The sequence below is a fragment of the Sturnira hondurensis genome, unplaced genomic scaffold (assembly GCF_014824575.4).
Source record: "Sturnira hondurensis isolate 20B ecotype Veracruz unplaced genomic scaffold, ASM1482457v3 Scaffold0007208, whole genome shotgun sequence".
Classification (NCBI taxonomy): domain Eukaryota; kingdom Metazoa; phylum Chordata; class Mammalia; order Chiroptera; family Phyllostomidae; genus Sturnira; species Sturnira hondurensis.
The window spans coordinates 3,287,104-3,307,150 of NW_028079839.1; the positions used below are offsets into that span (position 1 = coordinate 3,287,104).

The 20,047-nt window shown below is 57.2% G+C and overlaps 1 protein-coding gene across 6 annotated transcripts in view; it reads left to right on the plus strand.

The window, feature by feature from the left end:
* PTPRE (protein tyrosine phosphatase receptor type E) overlaps positions 1–20,047 on the plus strand; it is a 120,808-nt gene that overhangs the window by 72,460 nt on the left and 28,301 nt on the right. For 5 of the 6 annotated variants that reach the window (XM_037051204.1, XM_037051199.1, XM_037051201.1 and 2 more), the window contains one exon: positions 17,348–17,466. In XM_037051204.1, the coding sequence (XP_036907099.1) occupies positions 17,355–17,466 (112 nt within the window). In that variant the 5' untranslated portion in view covers positions 17,348–17,354. Of the gene's footprint in view, positions 1–12,945; positions 12,965–17,347; positions 17,467–20,047 lie in introns of those variants that run through there. The other variant, XM_037051203.1, reaches the window with a different exon arrangement.

Consider the following 20,047-nt stretch of genomic DNA (forward strand, 5'->3'; position numbering starts at 1 on the left):
CTTTTGATGCACCAAAATCCTTCAGTTTTGGGTGGCAACTGAGCAAAACAATGAAGCGAGAAAGCCCTCCATTTCTCTCAGTCTTTCTCGCGCTCAGAGAGAGACACTCAGCTCGGATCTAGGGGGGTCTGACCTGTGGCCCACGGACCACATATAGCCCAGGGCAGCTGTGAATGAGGTCCGACACAAATCGCACATTTACTTAAAACATTATGAGATTTGTGTGTGTGTGACTACGTGTCGCAGTGTTTAATGTGTGGCCCAAGACAGCTTGTTTTCCAGTGTGGCCCAGAGATGCTGAACAGTCGGACGCCCGGTAGGGTGTCTTTGTCACCTCTGTACCACTCACTGGGCTGCCTTTCTAAGAGGAACAGTGCTGGCCTTAGCCAAGAGTCTTGCACAGGCCCGTGTTTAGCAAGAATTTCAAAACTCATCTTCCCCATCTTCACGGAGTTGATTGTCAAGGTCATCTCTCTGGATGGCTAGTGGTGCTGGTTTTCCCATTTACACTCGTGATGAAAACTTTCCTTTCCAATACGTGTACTTGACTGTTTTAGAAAAATGAGTGAGTGATGTGTCAAAGTTTGTGAAGGTGGTAGGAAAATGGTGGAGTGTGGGAACTGTTGCTGGAGGCCCCTGGGCCTCTCGAGCAGGTGACAGATGAGGAGTGTGTGAGGACCACCCATCTGGTGGGGGGGTGGGGCAGGCGGAGGTGCTGGGCAGGCCAGCCGTGTCGGAACAATCAGGCTGTCGCCGCGAGTAGGTTCCGGGTGTGTCCCGGGTGTTGTAATGGGTACAGCTCCGTGAGGTTAAGAAGGTCTTGAGCGCCCTGGCTGGTGTAGCTCAGTGGATTGAGCGCGGGCCTGCGAACCACACGATCGCGGTTCGATTCCCAGTCGGGGCACATGCCTGGGTTGCAGGCCGGTTCCCAGCAGGGCACTTGTGAGAGGCAACCATACATTGATATTTCTCTCCTTCTCTCCTTCCCTTCCTCTCTAAAAGAAAAAGATAAATAAATAAAATCTTAAAAAAAGAGAGAAGGTCTTGAGCTTTGGGGAGAGGCAGAACGAGCGAGAGGTGCCTGAGAGAAGGATGTGGCAGGACTTGGTGACTGACAGATGGGCGGAGAGGACACTGGAGGCGTTTTAGCCGGGTGTCTGTCTCTATTTCCTATGGCTGCTGTAAGACCTTAGCGCAAACTTGGTGACTTAGAACAGGCAGAATTCATTCTCCCTCCGTGTGGAGTCTGGACGTCCGAAACCCAGGTGTCAGCAGGGCCCTCCCTCACCTCTCCCGGTTTCGACGGCTCCTGGCGGTGCCCCGCACTCCGCCCCCGTGGTTCCACCGCTCCAGCACCTGTCCCCGCCTTCACGGGGCATTTTAGAAAAGACTCCAGTCCGCCCCCCCTCCTGTGTCTCCTTTACTTTCCCACAGAACCCTTCACTTCTGACGCGTCTGGTCCCTGGCTGCGTGGATGTTTTCTCCCACTAAGCAATTCTCTGCAACACCAGCCGGGTGTCCCATACGTTAACTCAATTCTGACACTATGCCCCTGGAGTTGGCACCAGACCCCCAAGTTAAGGTCTCAGTCCCCCAAGACTGCCCCCCACCTCACTTTAGATGCCAGTCCCGAGTCCAGCTCGTCCCCTGTGCTTCTGGCCGACTGGCGGGCGGTAAATCTGAGGTTCCTGTGCCCCGCCCCTCGGGTCCTGTTCATCTGCTGGAGCAGCTCGCGGAGCCCAGAGGAAGACCTAGGCCTGCTCGCCCATCACAGGCGGTGCCAGGGGACGCGGGTGAGCAGCAGGTGAGGAGACGTATGGGGGAGGCCGAGAGGGTCCCAGACACAGGAGCTTTCGACCCTGTGGAGTTGGGGTGCAACCTGGTTCGTAGGTGGGTTCACCCAGTCTGGAGGCTCCTAGGACCCCGTGCTTTGGGGACTTTATGGAGGACTTATCTCACTTATCTTAGTCACGATTGGTCGTTACCTGTCAAGAGAATGGGGGGTGGGGCTGAAAATTCCAATCCTCTAATCATGGGCTGGGCTTCCCGGTGATCCAGGAACGCACCCAGGGTCACCTCATTGGAACGAGATAACACTCCTTTTGCCCAGCACCTCACAAAGGTTCAGGGGCCCTGCATCGGGGGCCAGGGTCAAGGTCAAATATGGGACCAAAAGGTGTGTCTGGTGCTCTTATCACTCAGGAGATTCCAAGAGTTTTGGGTGCTCTGGGCCAGACCTGAGAAGCAGACCAAACTCATGTTTTTGGTTCTAAGTCACACACGACCTTTTTTCCTGTGCGTCTCTGTACCTTCTCCTCTTTTAGGGACACCAGTCCTTAGATTTGGGAACCGCCCTAATCCATTATGACCTCGTGTTCACTAATTGCACCTGCAAGGACCCAGGGTGCAGGAAGGTCATGTTCTGAGGTTCCAGGTGGACATGAGTTTGGGGCCGCGCGGTCGGACCCAGCTCAGCACCTGGCGGTCGGTTGGTCCTTTTCCACGAAGGGCCCTGGCGGGGGGGGGGGAGGGCGGTAGTAATAATACTCGATACTATTGAGTCTCTCAGGCCTAAACCCCATCTCCCCACCTTCTCTCCGGAGTTCCAGCCTCAGCAGGAGTCTGTGTCCCCAGTCTGTTCACGATTCCCCAGACCAAGAAGGAAGCTGATGTAAAGGTTGAATCAGGGCATCAGGATTCTACCCATAATTAACTTATGGTAACTCATAGGCACTTACTTAATGAACCTTGACTTGAAAGTCATTGCTGAACTGAAGTCCATTTCCTCCCTGTGTGGGCCAAGCGGAAACCAGGAGGTTTCTGGGCTCTCAAGTTTGCATGTGGGGAGGGCAGACCCACAGCTCCACTGGGAACATCCCTGCGTGGAGTCGGGAGATGCGGGGCCTCCACCAGACCTGCACGGCAGCAGGGAGGAGGGAACAGACCTGCCCTGTTCCCAAAGCAGTCAGTCCTGAACGTTTCTAAACAGAACTGCTACACTCACGTCCCTGCAGCCTGTTTTCTGCATCTGCTTAACCTGGCTCTCCAGCAGACGGCGAGAGTCATTTCCTTTGAGGTTGCTTCAATTCCTCGCTTTTTGTTTTTGTTTTTGTTTTGTAACAGAACAAGGAACTCTCCAAGGACATAAGGTTCTGCAGTTCTATATTGATAAATATTTGAGGAGACACAGCTTATGTTTACAGAGACCTTGGCTGGTTGGGGGGAAAGGAAGCTCAACTAGTCTTGTTGTGGCAGAGCCTTCGGCTGCGTTGTTCAGGCGCCGGACAAATATTTATGAAGCACTTGTTTTATGATGCAGGGCGTTTCCCTGGTGTCACCAAATTAAAGAAGTTCTGAAGAGAGAAGTTTAGAATCCCAAACCCACAGAGTGTAACGTTGGTTAGTGCCAAAACAATTCGTGGGGGGTTTTGTTGTTGATTTTTTGGTGAGGGAGGGTAAAGTAAATATTTTCAGTAAATTTTTGGCACTCACCAAATGCGTGTCCGTTTGGACTGGAACGACTTGTTCTTAGTTTAAATCGAGTCCCGCGGTCCCTACCCATGTCCTGATGAAAACCTCACCGTGTTTCAGAGTAGTGCCCAGGTCCCGTGAGCCCGCGAAGGCCGTGGAGACTGGTTTTCCCAGGTGCCATGGTCTCCAGGCTGTTCCACCCAGAATTTAGGCTCTGCCATCCAACCAGCTGTGTGGTCTTGGGCAGGAGACTTGACCTCTCTGATCCTCAGAGCCTTTGGCTGTAAGGCAGGCAGGAGGAGAGCCTGGTCCTGTCTCAGAGGGCTGCCGGGAGGTGAGGGTCAAGTGCGTTCATGTGTCAAGTGCGTGAACTCGTGTCCACGGCCAAAGCCAGCACCCCGTCAGCGTTTCTGTCCCGGTCAGCACCGTAACTTGCCCCGCACCTTCGTCACTCACCGTGCTTCTTGAAGGAAGGGTGCGTGATTGCTACCTGATTCCTCCCTGGGCAGATTTCCTGACCCCCAGAGCTGACTTAAGGGTGGAGCTCACAGCCTACCATCCCCCGTGTCACTCGCAGGCTTGCACTGGGGGTGGTGGGCAGCCCCCTGGGGAAGAAGGCCTGCCTGTGCCCAAGGAAAACTGCCCCACGGGCCGATGCTTCGATGCCCGTCTCTCTGGGCCCTGCTGCGTGGGAGCCTCTGCCCGCCCCCTCTCTCTGAGCCTCGGCAGCCCCTTTCCCCTGGAGCTCCTAGAAGGCGAGATGGTTCTGTTGCTGCTTGTTTGTTTGCCTTTGAGCTGGACTCGTTTGAAAGTGTTGATTCACATTCCAGAGAGCAGATGAGGGGCTGCCTTCTTACTCTCCCTGGGGGCTGGGTGGGGTCGCCGCTTTGCTCGTTTTACCGACTCAGAGAGGGAAAGAAGAGGCCCGAGGCCACACAGCATGCAGACCCGGGCTCAGGCTGTCCTTTCCAGCGTCCATGCTGCCCGGCCAGGGAGCGACTGGTTTGAAGGATGCTGGAAAGGATTCAGTAATTTGGCATTTTCAACAGGGCTCTCCAATGCCTTCATTGTGTCATTAATTAGATCAAGAGGGGTTTATTCAGCACATTTCTGTTTGCTGAGGTCTGCAGCTAAGACAACAGGACTTCCCTCTTGTGTGAGAGTGAGGGCCTCCCTCCCACCGTCGCTCCTAGTCGGGCGGAAGTAGAGTGGGGCCCCCCAAGCCCTGGCAGTGTGGGGGGAGAGCGAGGGGATGCCTCAGAAAATAACGCTGGGCGGCAGGCGCGAATCCGACTGGCCAGGGCCACCAGGGCGTGTGCTCACTCTGCTCACAGCACAGCCTCACAAGTGAGGGTCGTCCTCCATGCACCCCCACCGCCAGTCACTCATTCCGCAGGTAGTCTTGGGGCGGCCCCCCAGTGCGCAGCGGGCGACCCAGCGGCTCGTAGTGTTCTGCTGCTGTGGCCTTTCCCATCCATGGTCTTGTCTGGCCCTCCAACTGGAGATTACTCCCCACTTTGAGGGTGAGGCAAGTTTTCTCAGTTTGCACACGTGGAGAGCGGAGGAGCCGTGGGACCCCCACAGCAGGTCCTTGCTGATGCCCCGCCCTGCCCGGCAGAGTGCAGAGCACAGCTTGGTTTGGGGAACTGGCATTTTTCCCACGAGAAGTAGAAAATTGGCTCCCCTTCCTTAGGCAACCGGGGCCACCCCCACACGGGGGGAATAGCTGTGCCGTCCCCACCCCGCCCAGCTCCCGATTCCACATCTTCTGCCCTCCTTGTCTCTTTTTTCTCTCCTCCTTCTCAGTCCCCAACATGAGCTCCCCAAACGCAGCATCAAACCCTAGCGGCTGCCGTCAGCTGGTTTATGAAATAACTGATAACCAACCCCTTGCGTGGGAGGCGGGCGACTGGCAGTTCCCAGTATACTTAATTTTTAATCCCTGTGGAAGCATCGCAACTGTGGGCACAGCGCCAGCTTCCTGAATGGGGCGGGGTGGGGGGTGCTGTTGGATTTCTAACCTCTGTCATTTCAGGCCAGAAAAGTCCACTTGCAGGTTGAATCGCTTGGCTCGGGGGAGCCAGACCCACAGATCAGAAAATAAAATTCCAGGCTGGGAAATGGGCGTGAGAACGCTGATGCATCTTGTCATGCTGTTGACTCTCTTGTCCCTTCAGCATAATGAATGGGGAGGACAATTGCTAGTAAATATTTGTCCCGTCGGGGGTGAGGCCTTTCCTGGGTGGGGAGGGATCCAGGGAACATGCTGGGTGGGTGCCAGACAGACTTTGGAGGAGGTGGAAGTTAGGGACATTCTGGTTTAGGGTCTGGGAGTCCCAGCAGGTGCAGAGTGGACGGTTCTATGGCTTCCCCGACTGCGCCACCTGCTGGTCTTCTCTGGCATCGTTCCCTGGTTTCCAGCGACTGCGCATGCGTGGAGTCTGGAACCTGCCCCACCCCGCGTCGTCTGCGTTGCTGATGCTTCCAAATTAGGGTGCAAGTTGAGCCCATAAACCAAAATGTAAAATCATACTACGTCCATCACTTAGAACCTTCTTCTTGGATACTCTGGTCACTCTGGGCTTCCTCTGACACCACGCTTGGAATTGTGTGTCCTGTCTGCTCCAATGAGCTCTGAGCGTCCTGGGGTACCCTGTACCCCCACCCCAAGAGCACTGCGGTCAGTTCCCAGACCAAGGAGGGGCTCAGCAACTGCAGGAGCATCACACATGCCAGTGCACAGGCTGCGTCCTGAACACCAGGGACGTGGCCGTCGCTGTCACCTCCCACCAGTTCAGAGCAGAACCTGTGCCAGAGGACCCACCTGTGGCTCCACGGAGGGATGGCAACAGGAAGGCACTGTGGCCGCGGGTCAGAAGCCTCTGAGAGGCAAGACACTTGCCCCGCAGGTGGAGCGGCCCAGGGGTCAACCCAGACGCCCCCGTCTCTCACTTCAGGGCTCCTGTCTCAGGGCGGGCTGCCTCCTTGAGCCTCCCAATGAGCTGTGAGGGCTATTCCAGGATACTAAAATACCCAGAAGGTCGCTCTGAGGTCGTGGTCACTCAGGACCCCAGGAGCCCAAACATTGACACCTTCTACCCTCGCTTTGCGGAAGACCCTGGTGACGCTCCTGACCCCGGAAGCAAGAGCAGGGACTAGGGCTCAGGAGGGAGGCTTCCTGCTGACAGCCCTGCCGGCGCGTCTGGCCTTCCGCTCCACTCAGGTCTTCACGCCCACCTGCTGTGTGCTGGACTTGGGAAAGGCCTCACTTCCTGCCTGTGGCAGTGTCCCAGAGGCGCAGTGGGGTCCCAGTCCCTGTGGAATCTCCAGCACCCAGCACCTGTGTTGAAAGCAAGGGGCGGAGCAAACATTTGAAGGTTCTGCCCCAGCCAATCCCACCCCCACCTTCACCCACTGAAGTCCTTTTCCGAGTGGGCTGGCCTCCCACCCGAGCAGAAATCCCGAGAAGGCAGCCACATCCCTCGCAGTGCTTGTCGACTGCGCGACCCCCGGTTCCTGCTCGGTGTCCAGAGTCACTCAGTAAATACTTGTTGAATGAGTGAACGAATGAATGAACAAATGTCTGTCACTGGCTCCTCTACTAAAAGTCAGAGTTTTTTTTAAAAATGCACGAGTCTCATAATGTTTCCTGGTGTGAGAGTAAACCATTTTATCAAATACACATGAATTTTCTATTAAAGAGAAGAGTGTCTATTTATTAATATTCCCAAAGGGTAACTTTCTGGTCTGCTGCTGCGCCGCTGGTGTCTTTCCAGAAGTAGGTGGCGTCGATGGTAGGTTCCCGGCAGAGCACCAATGAAGACCGCTGTAACCCTGGACCGGTGTCACGTCAGGGGCTCAGTGGTACCAGGTGGGAGCTACTGCACTGGCTGGGTCAGATGCGGCGAAGGGCACGTCCTCCCCAGGGGNCCGCATCCCTCGCAGTGCTTGTCGACTGCGCGACCCCCCGGTTCCTGCTCGGTGTCCAGAGTCACTCAGTAAATACTTGTTGAATGAGTGAACAAATGAATGAACAAATGTCTGTCACTGGCTCCTCTACTAAAAGTCAGAGTTTTTTTTAAAAAATGCGCGAGTCTCATAATGTTTCCTGGTGTGAGAGTAAACCATTTTATCAAATACACATGAATTTTCTATTAAAGAGAAGAGTGTCTATTCATTAATATTCCCAAAGGGTAACTTTCTGGTCTGCTGCTGCGCCGCTGGTGTCTTTCCAGAAGTAGGTGGCGTCGATGGTAGGTTCCCGGCAGAGCACCAATGAAGACCGCTGTAACCCTGGACCGGTGTCACGTCAGGGGCTCAGTGGTACCAGGTGGGAGCTACTGCACTGGCTGGGTCAGATGCGGCGAAGGGCACGTCCTCCCCAGGGGACCGGCTCGAGCAGCGGAAACGGGGACTTGCCCTGCAGATCTGACGACTTTTCGGGTCAAAACAAACGCGGGTAGGGTCCCCTTTAGGAAGCCTGTGCGGATAATTTAGAAATAGAAGGGAATCCTGTTGGAGCGCCCCTGGGGGCCGGCAGCAGAGAGAACTTAGACAGAAGCCAACCCAGGGGGGAGGAGCCTGTTGGGGAGAGCAGGCCCACAAACGGGGTCCCACACAGGTCGGCGGTGTGGGAGCTTCTACAGACTTACTTGGACCCAAATGTGACCTTGCTTCAGGCCAGGACCTCAGAAGGGACCCTGGCCCCTGTGACACCTCCAGGCAGGCAGAGGGTTTGCAGCCACCGCGGATGGGGGTGTCCGGGGGACCTCTGAGGCAGACCTTTGAGTAGTAAAACGCGGAGAGTTCTTTTCTCTGTTGCAGTTTGGAGGCAAGTTTTCCTCCAAATACTAAGAGGTGCAGCTATAAATAATTCATGCTCACTGTTTGGCCCAATTAACATTTTTCAGGAGACGGGCCACTCGTTCCTTCTTGAGGGACAGTGACACACCCCGGTTGGGCTGGCCCGAGCTTCTGCCCTAATTAGATACTTGCACAGGAGACCTGATCAAGGAGGGTGGATTTATTTTTAATAAAAGGAGATTAAAACCTGTGTATCTGCAGCACATTCAGGGAGATGGAACCAAATTAAAACCCTCCCCCAGTGGTGGGTCGTGGTGGCCTGAAAAGGAGGTGTCTCTTTTGGAATTGCTGAAACTTCTTGCTTGGGGTCAGAGACAAAATCAGCCCTCCTCACCCTGCCCAAATTTCAGATCCCCCCGCCAGGGTGGTGAGCGAGGGTGCTGGAGGTAGTGAGCCGCTCGGATCCAGGCCCTGGGCTAGGGGTCTGTCCTGCTGGAGAGGGGCAGCCCCAGGTCACGGGACGAGGCAGGAAGTAGGGCTGACCCAGCCCGGAACCGGCCAAGTGGGGCCGTGCAGCCAGCTCAGTGGACAGGGGGCGGCCGACCCACACCCCCCCAGGAATGCAGGCCGCACCTGGTGGTTACAAGATTAGCCACGTCTCCAAACTGTATGTGCCTCTCCCCCTTTTTAAATATTTCAAACTAATTCAAAGAAATCATAAGCCTACATCTACCTACTCCTCAGACCCAGCAATCCCACTTCCAGGCATTCGCCCCTAATAAATGAGAACTATTTGTCCACAAAGGGACTGTTACCCACGTTCAAAGCTGCTTTACTCATAATCGCCTAAAAAGAGATAAAAGTGGAAACAGCCCAGATGTGTATCGGAGCAGAGCGGCCGAGTGATCTCGGGGCCACACGAGGAAAGCCCTTCGGCACGGGAAGGAAGGGACCCAAGGCCACAGCCCCAGGGACGAGCCTCTACGCCCTGCTGAAGTCAACACACTCGGTGCCCAGGAGTTTGTTCCTGTGTGGTTCCGTGTACAGGAAGGTCAAGGGCGGGCAAAGCCAAGCATCTCTGGAGACGGAAATCAGAATAGTTCATGCTTTTGCAGGTGGGGAAGATTAGACTGAAAGGGAAGTTTCTAGAGAAATGTCAGATGCTCACCTTGGGCGGGTGTGCATTGTGTCTGGCTGTCAAAACACAGGCTGGAGGCCTGTGCAGGTGACTGCATGTGATTGTATCTTTAAGAAAGTCCTGAGGGTGGGGCTGGTGCCTCTCACTTACCACTCACTTTCATCTGTAGAGGTTCACGTGCATTCTTTTTTCCTGGACCACAAATAGCCTGTTTGTAATAATAATTCCGTTGCGGCAGGACCCAGTGGTGATTTTGGAAGCTCAGGAACCAGTGTGGTATGCATGTCGCTCGAAATGTCTGGGGTTAGACAACAGACCTCCGTCATCTCCCTCGGTTCTGCGTGACCCCCACTCAGGAATGCCGAGCTGCACCTGAGGGTGTCCGGGGTTCCTTCCTTCGTTCTCCCAAGATGAGATCCGTGGTTCTCTTCAGCAGGGAAAAATGTCTCCCATAAGGATGTAGCTATAATTTGTTTCTGCCTTGCTTGGCCCCAACGGTGAATCTATCAACGGGAACATGGCTAGATTCACGTCCTCTTGCAGGTGGCTGGCTTGTCAGCGGGCTGGCTGGCGGCTAGATGGATTCGAGGTGGCCTTAGGGTCGCCAAAAATGTTCCTCAGAGCTGCTTCCTTGCATTTTTAGCTCTCTGTGGTTCTGTTGTCTTTACTGCGGTGGAGAAAGACTTAATTCTTACAGAATAAGCTCTTCCCTGTCTCTACATCTTTAAGAGGGCGAGGTGCGTGATTGGAATTATGCAAATTAGTGTATGGTCCTCAGGAATGGAAGTGATTTCTCAACAGACTGGCTGACACACTGGCATTCTTAGGGGTCCCCGATGGCACGCTGCCCTGTCCCGGGGGGGCCCCCCCTGGCGCTGCTCCAGCCCAAAGCAGTTCAGTAGGGCGGGCGGGAAGCCCCGTTGTGTACACCAGGAAGTATGTAAGTGGCCAGCATCCACTGGGCATTCAATTTTTCTTGTGTTTTCAAAAATCCTTCCATGCGATCAGTTTCTGTGTATAACGTAAGAATTCGCGCCCGCGTCCATATCAGGGAGCCTGTAATGAGCGCTAAATTGGTCTAAGGGCCTTTTGCTCCTAGACTTGATGGATTTCCCGAGTTCTTCGAAGCCAAGGTCCCGTTCTCTGTTGCTCTGCGGGCATGAGGGAAAGGGGCCGGCGGAGCACCCAGTGGGGACGCGGAGCACCCAGTGGGGACGCGGAGCTCGGGACCGCTGTCCTTCCCTGTGATGCGGCCTCCCCCGCGCTCGTCCCCGGACCCTGTGCCTGGCACCAGGCGGGGCAGCTAAGGATGCAGTGACGTTCCATTGGATCGCCTGCCCACAGACGAGCCCACGGACACGTCAGACCCACTGCCACCTACCCTTTTCCCTGTGCGGTAACCTGAGATTCCGGGAGACCAGTCAGATTTTTGCACAGGCTGAGCCAGCAGGCCCCACTTCTCCCCCAGGCGGGCGTGCCCTCATTCCTCCAGACGGCAGCCATCCACCCAGATCACTCCTGTTCTTGAATGGAGAAGCGGAAAGCTCTGCCCACTGGAGGGAGCGATGCATCAGGCGTGGAAGTGGACATGGGAGTGGAAGCCAGACCTCCCGCCCCCGATCTCGCGGGCTCCCTGCCGACCCGAGGCTTCTCCACGCAGCCTCCGTGCCCCCCTTACACACAGCCCCCCACCTCGTCTCCCTTGACCCCCAAACAGAAGAATCACGTGACACACGGACAAGAGAGAACCCAAAATTAAAGGTCGTGTGGCCACTGCTTCCCCGCGGGGGACAAAGTGCCCACTTGTTAGGGGAAAAATGTGAGTGGATCAAGATGCTCAGTCACCGTGTCCCCTTCTGTTGACCTTCCCAAGCAGAAGGGTCGCCTGGCCGAGACTTGACTCCAGGCAGCCCGCGCACCAGGCCGGGTCCGCAGCCGCTGCAGAGTGAGCGCAGAGCAGCCGCTGCCGGTGAGGCGCAGACCTGCCCTCTCTGCGTCTGGAAGCACGCAACGCGTGTCTTCTAAAAATATCGCCGTGGTGTTGAGCTGGCGAAATGAGCTTTCAGCGTTATTGCATGAGCTCATTTTATTTTGTTTAGTTCCCCAAATTAAGAGGGAGAGTCATGAGCTGTGCTGAAGAGAAGTTTTCCTAAGGAGCTGACCGCTAATGATCTTGCACTTCTAAATTACTGTCTCACCCATCACTCTGCGGCCCTGGCATTGGTGCCCCGGCCCCCCGCCCCAGAGCTGTGTCCCCTCTGAATCTTTCAGAAAGCTTGTCCCGGGGATCTCGGAGACGCAGGAGGGAGTCCAGGGGGCCCCGGTGACCCGAGAGAGGAGAGCCCACTAGGTCCGCTTCCAGAACGGCCCGTTCTTCCCATGCTGAGAGGAAGCCTAACCCGGACCCAGAGGCCCTCTCAGACTCGGCTGCTTCCTCCACTCGGCCAGCAGCTCTTCAGACGCAAGCGTTCCATCCTCCAGGATGACAGAGCCTGTGCTCACCTGTGCCAGGGTCAGCTCACCCATGCCAGGGCTCACCTCACCTGTGCCAGGGCTCGGCTCACCTGTGCCAGGGCTCACCTCACCTGTGCCAGGGTCAGCTCACCCGTGCCAGGGCTCACCTCACCTGTGCCAGGGCTTGGCTCACCTGTGCCAGGGCTCACCTCACCCGTGCCAGGGCTCACCTCACCTGTGCCAGGGCTTGGCTCACCTGTGCCAGGGCTCACCTCACCCGTGCCAGGGCTCACCTCACCTGTACCAGGGCTCAGGTGAGGTTGCAAAGCAGCCGAGAGCATCTGGGACCCTTTTGAAAACCGTTTTTTCCCCCGGGCGCTCTTCTCTCGGGTCCATGGAGACTTTCTGTTGTATGACAGGGTCCTTGTGTCTCTGAGGCCTGGTGATGCCCAGTTACTTATCTGTGATTCGATCAGGTCTGCCTGGTGACGATAATCTCCACCCCTCGTCTGTCCTTTAGGAAGAACTGTCACTGTCACTCGGTGCTCGCGTAATGAGAGGAAGCACGAAACCGAAGTGGGGTTCTCTGGTCCAGGAAGCTGTCTCCCTTACCACGCACGGTTCCCCCCCACCCAGGGGGGAACTGTGTTTCCTGAATTGTCGCTGTATTAAAGTTTCTGGCCCAGTTCCAGCGTGGTTGGGACCCAGTGGTCCCAGGGCTGGGGGCGGCAGGGGTGAGTTAACTGTCGTTCAGTGAGGGACGCACAGGGGAGCGAGGGAGGGAAGAGGCGGCGTCTTCGCGGTCAGGCAAGGATGCTCCTGGCAGACACCCCATCACCTCGGGGGCCACGGCTGCTCAGGGGGCCACAGGGCCCCTTGCTGACCTGCAGGTGACAGCACCTTCTACTCAGAAGACCTGTCCCCCTTGTAGGTCCAAGGGCAGCGCCATCTGCAGAGCCCTGGGTGTCCGGCTGGGCTTTCCCTCAGGACCTGCTGCTGGGAATGTGGGAGCTCCCCTGGTCACCCCTTCCCCTGGGAAGTCCATGTATTTCCCCAGGGACACCCAACATGCTTGGACACACCTGGCCAGTGTGTATGGTGAGTGGGGGGCAGGTGTACAGAGAGAGGTGGGCATCCGTCTCCCTGCCCCTGGTAATTCCACCGGTATAACTGTCCGGGGGCACTCAGAGCTCAGCCTCCCGAGCCCTGAGCGTTCTGTGCTCCTGAGGGAACCCGATGGAACCTCTCGTGTGGAGGCATGCGTGCTCCGTGGGCAGCCCCACGGCCCGACCCCTGCAGAGCCCAGGAGTTGGCTCCGGCCACCCTGAGAGCTGGGGGTGGGGGGCGGGCACCTCAGTGTCTCCGCCCTACCCTGTCCTCTCTGGTCGGCTGTCAGAGGGAGGTCAGATGAGGGGACCCTGGGGGACACCATGGGCCGTACAGGCTCCTGCCTGGTGACAGCCAGCCAGACTGTGGAGACGGTCATTTCTCTCGGTCCGGTCTTTGTCCTTTTCCTGTCCTACCCCAGGGACGGCTCTGCCAGCCTCCTTGTAACACTGTTTGGATGGTTTTACACCACATGTGTGCAATCACCTTTGTTCAACAGCGATTAAGCTCCAACCTTCGCCAGCTCAGGTCAAAAGCAGGTTCTTCGCATCTTTTTAAGGAGCAAAACCTTCTTCAAGAAGGCAGCAGGGCAGTGCAGACGCTGGAATGTGCTGACTCTGCACCTTTCACTGCTGGGGGGGTTTCACTGCTGTTATTCCAATCTCTCGCGCCCATGAGCTTATTCACACCTGGAGCTGGGCGGGGAGGGGGCGGCCGGGGAACCTGGATTAGTTTCTCCTTTGCCAAGAAAGCGTATCTTTGTGCTTTGAGTTTTGTTCGTCCCTAACGGTAGGAAGATACTAATCTTGCCCTGTGAATAATGGTGTCCTGGTTTTATGGGAAAGAGCAGGGTGGCATTAGGGCCAGACTCCTGGGCCCCAGAGGCCCGGCACCCTGGCTTCCGCTGCTCGGAGGCTGGGAGGGTGGCGCGGGAGCCTGGTGAGGGAGGGGCGGAGAGCCAGTGCCGTCCCTCCTGCGCTGTCTCAGGCCCAGCATCTGCCCGAGATGGCCATCTTCTGAGCACCGTCCTCTCATGGCAGCCTGCAGGGTGGAGGGGCACCCCGAGCCCCAGAATTCACCCTCAGAGACTCACACCCCGCAGATGTCCAGGAGTGTATCTGACCTGAGGGACTGGTCAGTAGACAACAGGGTTTGGCTCTGCCTTTGGCCCGGACTGCGGAAACTCGGGGGCCGGGGGGGGGGCTGGGCAGGGTCCGTGCAAGGCTGTGGCGGAGACGGCGGCGGTCCGGGCCTTGTTGGGGGCACGCGGGCAGCCCTGCATTTGCACTCACATTCTGCAGGGCCACGGGTGGGCCTGAAGGGCCCTGTAACCTGTCTGAGACCCTTCAAAGGGGGCAATGCTTAGTCCTTCCCTTCTTGCCTCTGCCCCCCACTGAAAAGGCCTGGGTGAGAGAGGCCCTAGTTGGGACCAGAGGCACAGCCCCCAGCGACCCCCTCCTAGACGAAGCAGGGGACAGGTGTGCAAGGCTGTCAGGGGGAGGCACTGGGGGGCACAGTCCTCTTGGCCTCTGTGTCTCTCCCAGAAGTGCAGACCCCTGACAGCCTTGCACAGAGAGACAAGCAGTGTGGCCTCGGGCAGTTCTCCCACGCAGAGAGACAGCAGTGTGGCCTCGGGCAGTTCGGACGGTGGCTGGGGCCTGGGCCCCCGTGTGCCCCAGAGACCAGAGGCTGTGAGCCCGGACACTGACAACTGAGCCCTTGAATTCCTGGGGACACTGAGGCCCACTAGCCACCCTGTTGAATACATTATTCACAGAACCTTCCAGAAAGGAGAGGTGGACTTTCTCACCACATTTTCAGACTCAGGAGGAAATGAGTAGTAGTTGCCACCTGCGGCTAAGCAAGTGGGTGTGTCCGGGAGGGCAGCGGCCTCTCTTGTGGGCACACAAGCAGCCACACGGGAATTAACCCCCCAGCCTCCCCCGCCCCCTGCCCGGGCTGCAAGTGCCCCGCCGGTCTCTTTCTCCAGCGGCCTCTGAAGGTCACTGTGACCGGCGTTTCCCGGCAAAGGCTGTGGGAACAGGGTGCTCAGTGTGCTTGGCCCTGCCTCTGCCCCCCACACGTGGGCAGGTTGCAGAGCCCACGGAAGGGGCAGCATGTTCTGCTCCAGGTCCCTGGCACCCAGCATGGCTGAGTGACCCACTAGAGCTGGGGGCCAGAAGGACAGGGCTCCCACAGCCAGCTTTTGGTCCCTTTGCTCACAGAGTGGGAGCCCCAGGCTGGAAGGGGAGGGATCTGCTTGGGGAAGAAGCCCCGACCCAGGGGACCCAGAGACCCTCTGGGATCTGGCCTGGTGCCCCTCCACCATCATGCCCTTCCTACTGTATCCCAGGCCCTGGCCACACCCCTGGCCCTGGCCACGCCCACACTTGGGCTTTCCCCTGCCTGCCTCCGAGGCCTCCCCCAGGAAGGATGGCCCTCCTGATCCACTTCAAGCAGCTGGCCCCCAAGAGGGGGCTTCCTCCTGCCCTGGTCACAGTGACCCCTGGGATGTGCTTCCCCCTCTGGGTCCTACACGACACGTCCTGTGGCTCCAGGGCCACCTGCCTCTTGATGGCAAATTCCGGGGAGGCAGAGATAAGACCAGGCCAGTCTGTCCTTGTCCCCTGGGCTCCTCACTGAGCCCGGCCGGGTGGCTGTGTGGTGCCCAATTTGAATCGACTCGAGATGCTTCATGCTGAAGCCACCTAGTGACCTGGCCTCTGAGCTGGAGATAGGGCAGCACCCATGCCACAGGCTGAGGACCCCTCGGGACCAGACTCAGCGGCTCCCTGTTGGGGACTCTGAGGAAGGACCGGTCCTTCTCTAAGTTGCTGGCTTTCTCCGTGGTGCTTGGGGACTGTCACTGTCCCGCAGCACTGATAGGGCACCTGCGGCAAGCCAGCCCACAGGTGGCCGCACCAAGGATGAGAGGGGCCATGGGGCCCGTGGGACGTCTGGAGTCAGGCCGCTCGACCAATCCAGAGCAGCTCTCCTCCAAAGAGCATTGAAAAGGCATCGCATGGAATAAAAGGGCCATTCTAGTTGGAGTGGCCGCTGGCTGGCTTCCGCTGGGAGTGAAGGGCAAGGCCGCCTGGCTGGGAGCACGCTGCGTCCATCATCTCGGTCTGGAGATCCAACGTACTCTGTGCCCCAACCGTTCTTAGGGTTTGTGAGCGCACAAGAAATTGATTAAATAAAGTGGCTGAAATTCGAGATGGAGTTAACTCCTGTTTCTCGAATTATTGTTGTGCTGACTCAGATCTGTGCTTGTCAGGTAGCCAGTGTGAGCCCTTCGAGGGCGCGTGTCCAGGGACCGGCTGGTGGCCGTTGGTCTCAGAATGTAATCACTCCAGTTAGGGGACTCAGATAGTGAGATGCGTTTGAATTCTGCGAGGGTTGCCGCCCTCTGCTGGTCACACAGGCAAATCACATGGTGCCCGACGCAGGACGAGGGAGGTCTCGGCCTCCTCTGAGATGGGTTGACTTTGGGTGAGGAGCATTTTCAAATTAGTGCGTGTGATGGGAAAAGTGTCTCAACGAGGAGTTCTGCATCTCAGGGTCGTATTGGGCAAGCACTTCTCATCCAGTCAGTTCCTCTGTCAGTTACTCACACGTAGAATGTGGAGCAGATTTTTTTTTTTGATGCAGCCAGAGGGCTGGGCCGGAGTGCGGGAGGTGGAGGGCCTGGGGCTGCAACGTTGGGGACCTGTCCACTCGGCTCAGGAGGGAGACAGCTGAGGCCTGCCCTGGGAATGAGGACTGGGGGACCTGGGCTGAGGTGTGGCCTGGGGACAGCAGAGAAGGACCTTGCACCAATGGGCCGGCCCCCAGCTCTGTGACCGTGGGCTCGCTGACCCAGCTCCTTCCTGAGCCAGTGATTCTGCCCCTGGGGACCGATCCTTCTCTGGGCTTCGAGAGGCCCAGACACTGGGAGAGCCGGTGTCACGGTGGGCCCTCCGCTGTCGAACAGGTGGTTGTCATGTGGAATCGAGAAGTGGTGGTGACCGCGGGTCTGAGGGGCTGCTCCTCAGAATCCTGGACCTTGCAGTGTTTTTGGAGTTTCTCCCTCCAGGCACCTCCAGGCCCTTGTTTGCCTCCCCCGCCGCTGTCCTGTCCCTCTGAACAGGCACACGGGCACAAAGGGACACTAATCCAGGTTGCTGGTACTTGGAGATCCTGGGGGTGCCTCCGGGAGTCTTGGGCCTGGCGTGCCCTAAGGCGCAGTGCTGGCTGTGCCCACCGTGGTCCGGGGACCCCTCTCCCACACTCGGAGGGGCCGAGCAGCGCTCTCTGGGCGCCCGACATCTGCCACACGGTGCACGCCCACCTTGGGGGAGGGTGAGTCCCCTGAACCTGTCTTGCCTCTTCCAGGTTCGCCATGGAGCCCTTCTGCCCGCTCCTGCTGGCAGGTGTTAGCTTGCTGCTGGCTGGGGCGTTCACCGTCAACGAGACCACCCCGGCGGACAGCAACTGGACCTCCACGACCTCAGGTAAGGGCCCACTGCCTCCTCTGGGCCGCCCTCACAACCTTCCCCACCCTTGCCACCCCTGCTCCCCCCCGGGCCCAGGGGCCTTCAGGGTGATGGCGTGGCTGAGGGGGCGGAGGAAGGTGTGGTTGGCTTTGTGGTTGGCTTTGAACGTTTGCCGCCCATAAAAACAGGCAGGCCAGGAAAAAAGCCGGTTGTTCCTGGTTCACTGCAGCGAGCGCTGCATGCGGGAGGCGGCAGATGGAACCCCACGCGGGAACCCCTCAGACCAGCCCAACCATGAGCGAACATTGCAGCCAGCCTGGGGCGTTTCAACGCGGACCTAGCAGTTGAGATGAATGCAGAAACTATCGTTAATATTTTGAGACAAGCTGTTGGTTTAGCGGTTAGGTTGGTGTTTTAAAATAAGAGTCCTTGCTTGTAGAGACAGGTACTGTGAGAGTGTTCCTGATAGGAAAGGATGCCTAGGAGCCACTTGAGACTGGAGTGGGGGCAGGAGGTAGGCGGGGCTACGAAGGAAGGTGCTTGACCTGGCCCTGCTAAGAAAGCTGGGTGGCAGGTGCACGGGGCTCAGCATTCTGTTCTCGCCCCTCCTTAACACTGATCAGGGCTCTCCAGAAACGCCGGGTCAACGAGACAGGGACAAGGAGACCCAGTGGCCGCCTCCTCAGGGCCTCACAGGGGGCTGTTCTGGGGGAGGAGCCAACCAAGGGGCGGTCCCCACCCGCCCACAGCCCCTCCCCCAGAGCCTTGCTGTGCAGATGCCTGGCCTGAGGCAGCGATTTTTCAACCCTGGCAAGGCAGGAATTTTTAAAACCTGCAATATGTGACTACTTAGTCAGGGGCAATGACCTCTTTTGCCTTAGATTGTCATATTAAAAAATGACAACAGCAAACACAGTAGTGGCCGGCCAGTATGAACGCCCTGTCTTGAACCACAAATACATAGGTTAATATAATAGAGTTACATCTAATCGGTCAGTTGCATTGCACCTGATTGGTTAATTCTTGGTATTAGAAGTCCTTATATACACTTATAGACACCTGACTTTTTAAAAAGTCCCCTTGGAGCAAAAAGGGTAGGTAATTAATATTAATATTTTGTGTAAAACAATAAAAATTATACCTTTTTTGTCAGATCAGCAAAAATATATAATGCTTCCTTTTTATTACATAAAAATATTTTATTTCAAGATCACCAGCATGAAATTCTGTAATGTAACAATGTCATACTCAAGCACACCGTGCGACATTTTAGGTGAAATGTTCAGAATTGCTGTCCACCTCGTGCGAGACACTCGCATCCCCTACCCATCACACTCAGTGGCGTTATTTCTGCCAGAACCTGTATTTTGGTGTGCCACAGAATTTTAGTCATTAGCTGATGCGTGCCATGAGATGAAAAAGGTTGAAACTCACACTCAAGCCCATAACTTCAATTTCCAGGACCAGAATGTATGTAAGTTATGGGCTTTGCAGTGTGTGTGTGCACAAAATTTGTGTGAACATCACACACACTTGACTTGGAGCACCCCTGGGGAGGAAATGGGGAGACCCGGCTGCTGCCAGCGACTGGCTGGGCGCCCCTCCCCCGCAGGCGGGGCCCCACCGGTGTGAAAAGAAACAAAAAACCACTCCGGGATTTCCTCTTAGACCCCACCCCCCTGCCTCTCTGGAGCAAATCAGCGTGGAGGGCCACTGCCCGGGCTGCAGAGGTTTTTTTCTGGCCCACCTGGTTTTCCAAAATTGTCTTTAGGTTGAATTACTTACGAATAGTTAAACATCAGATAGCTTTACGTAAAAATGAAGATTCCTTCCTTTGCCAAATTAGGAAGAGTGGGCAGAGAGGCGGCCCTTTCTCAGACTGGGCGGACACCCGGTTTACCTCACTGGGCCTGCCCCGCCCCCGCCGCATGCCTGCCTGGCCTCTGCCCTCCAAAACAGAGGCAGCTGCTGGCAAAGGGCGGGAACCCGAGTGGGGCGACCCATCTGCCCCTGTCATCTGTGGCCCCTGTCATGGACGCAGCCCTGTCCCGGGCCTTGCTTGGTTCACCCCTCCCTGTCCCGGGGCGCGTGCCAGGGAATCCCCACGCCTGTGAGTGCGGCCTTCCTGCAGGCGGCCTGAGCGGGGAGGCTGGACCCCGCAGACCCCGGGGAGAGGCCCCCCGTGGGCAGTCTGTGGCCCAGATGTCCCCCTGAGGCTCCCGGGCATCCTCAGCCGGGCTCCAGAACCGGCTAGTCAGACACAGCCAGGCAGAGGCTGAGTGGGCAGTCTGACCCCGCGTGGTGCAGAAGTGGGCGTGTCCGCGGCAGCGAAAGGAAGGGGCACCCTTCCGGCTCTGCGGCCACAATGCCGGGCGGAGACGGAGCCCACTCCTGGGTGCAGAGCGGTCACATCCTCTCCAGGCCTGGACCAGCTCCGTCCTCGGTGTCAGGCCTCTCTCCCCAGTAGCCTGGGCCAGGGCTGTCTGCAAGGCCCTGGCAGGTAGGGAGGGTGCTCGCAGAGCTACAGGTGTGGAAGCCTCAGGCCAGGTGGGCTCCCTAGGGGAGCTCTGCTACAGGGCATCCCCCCCCCCCAGGGGCC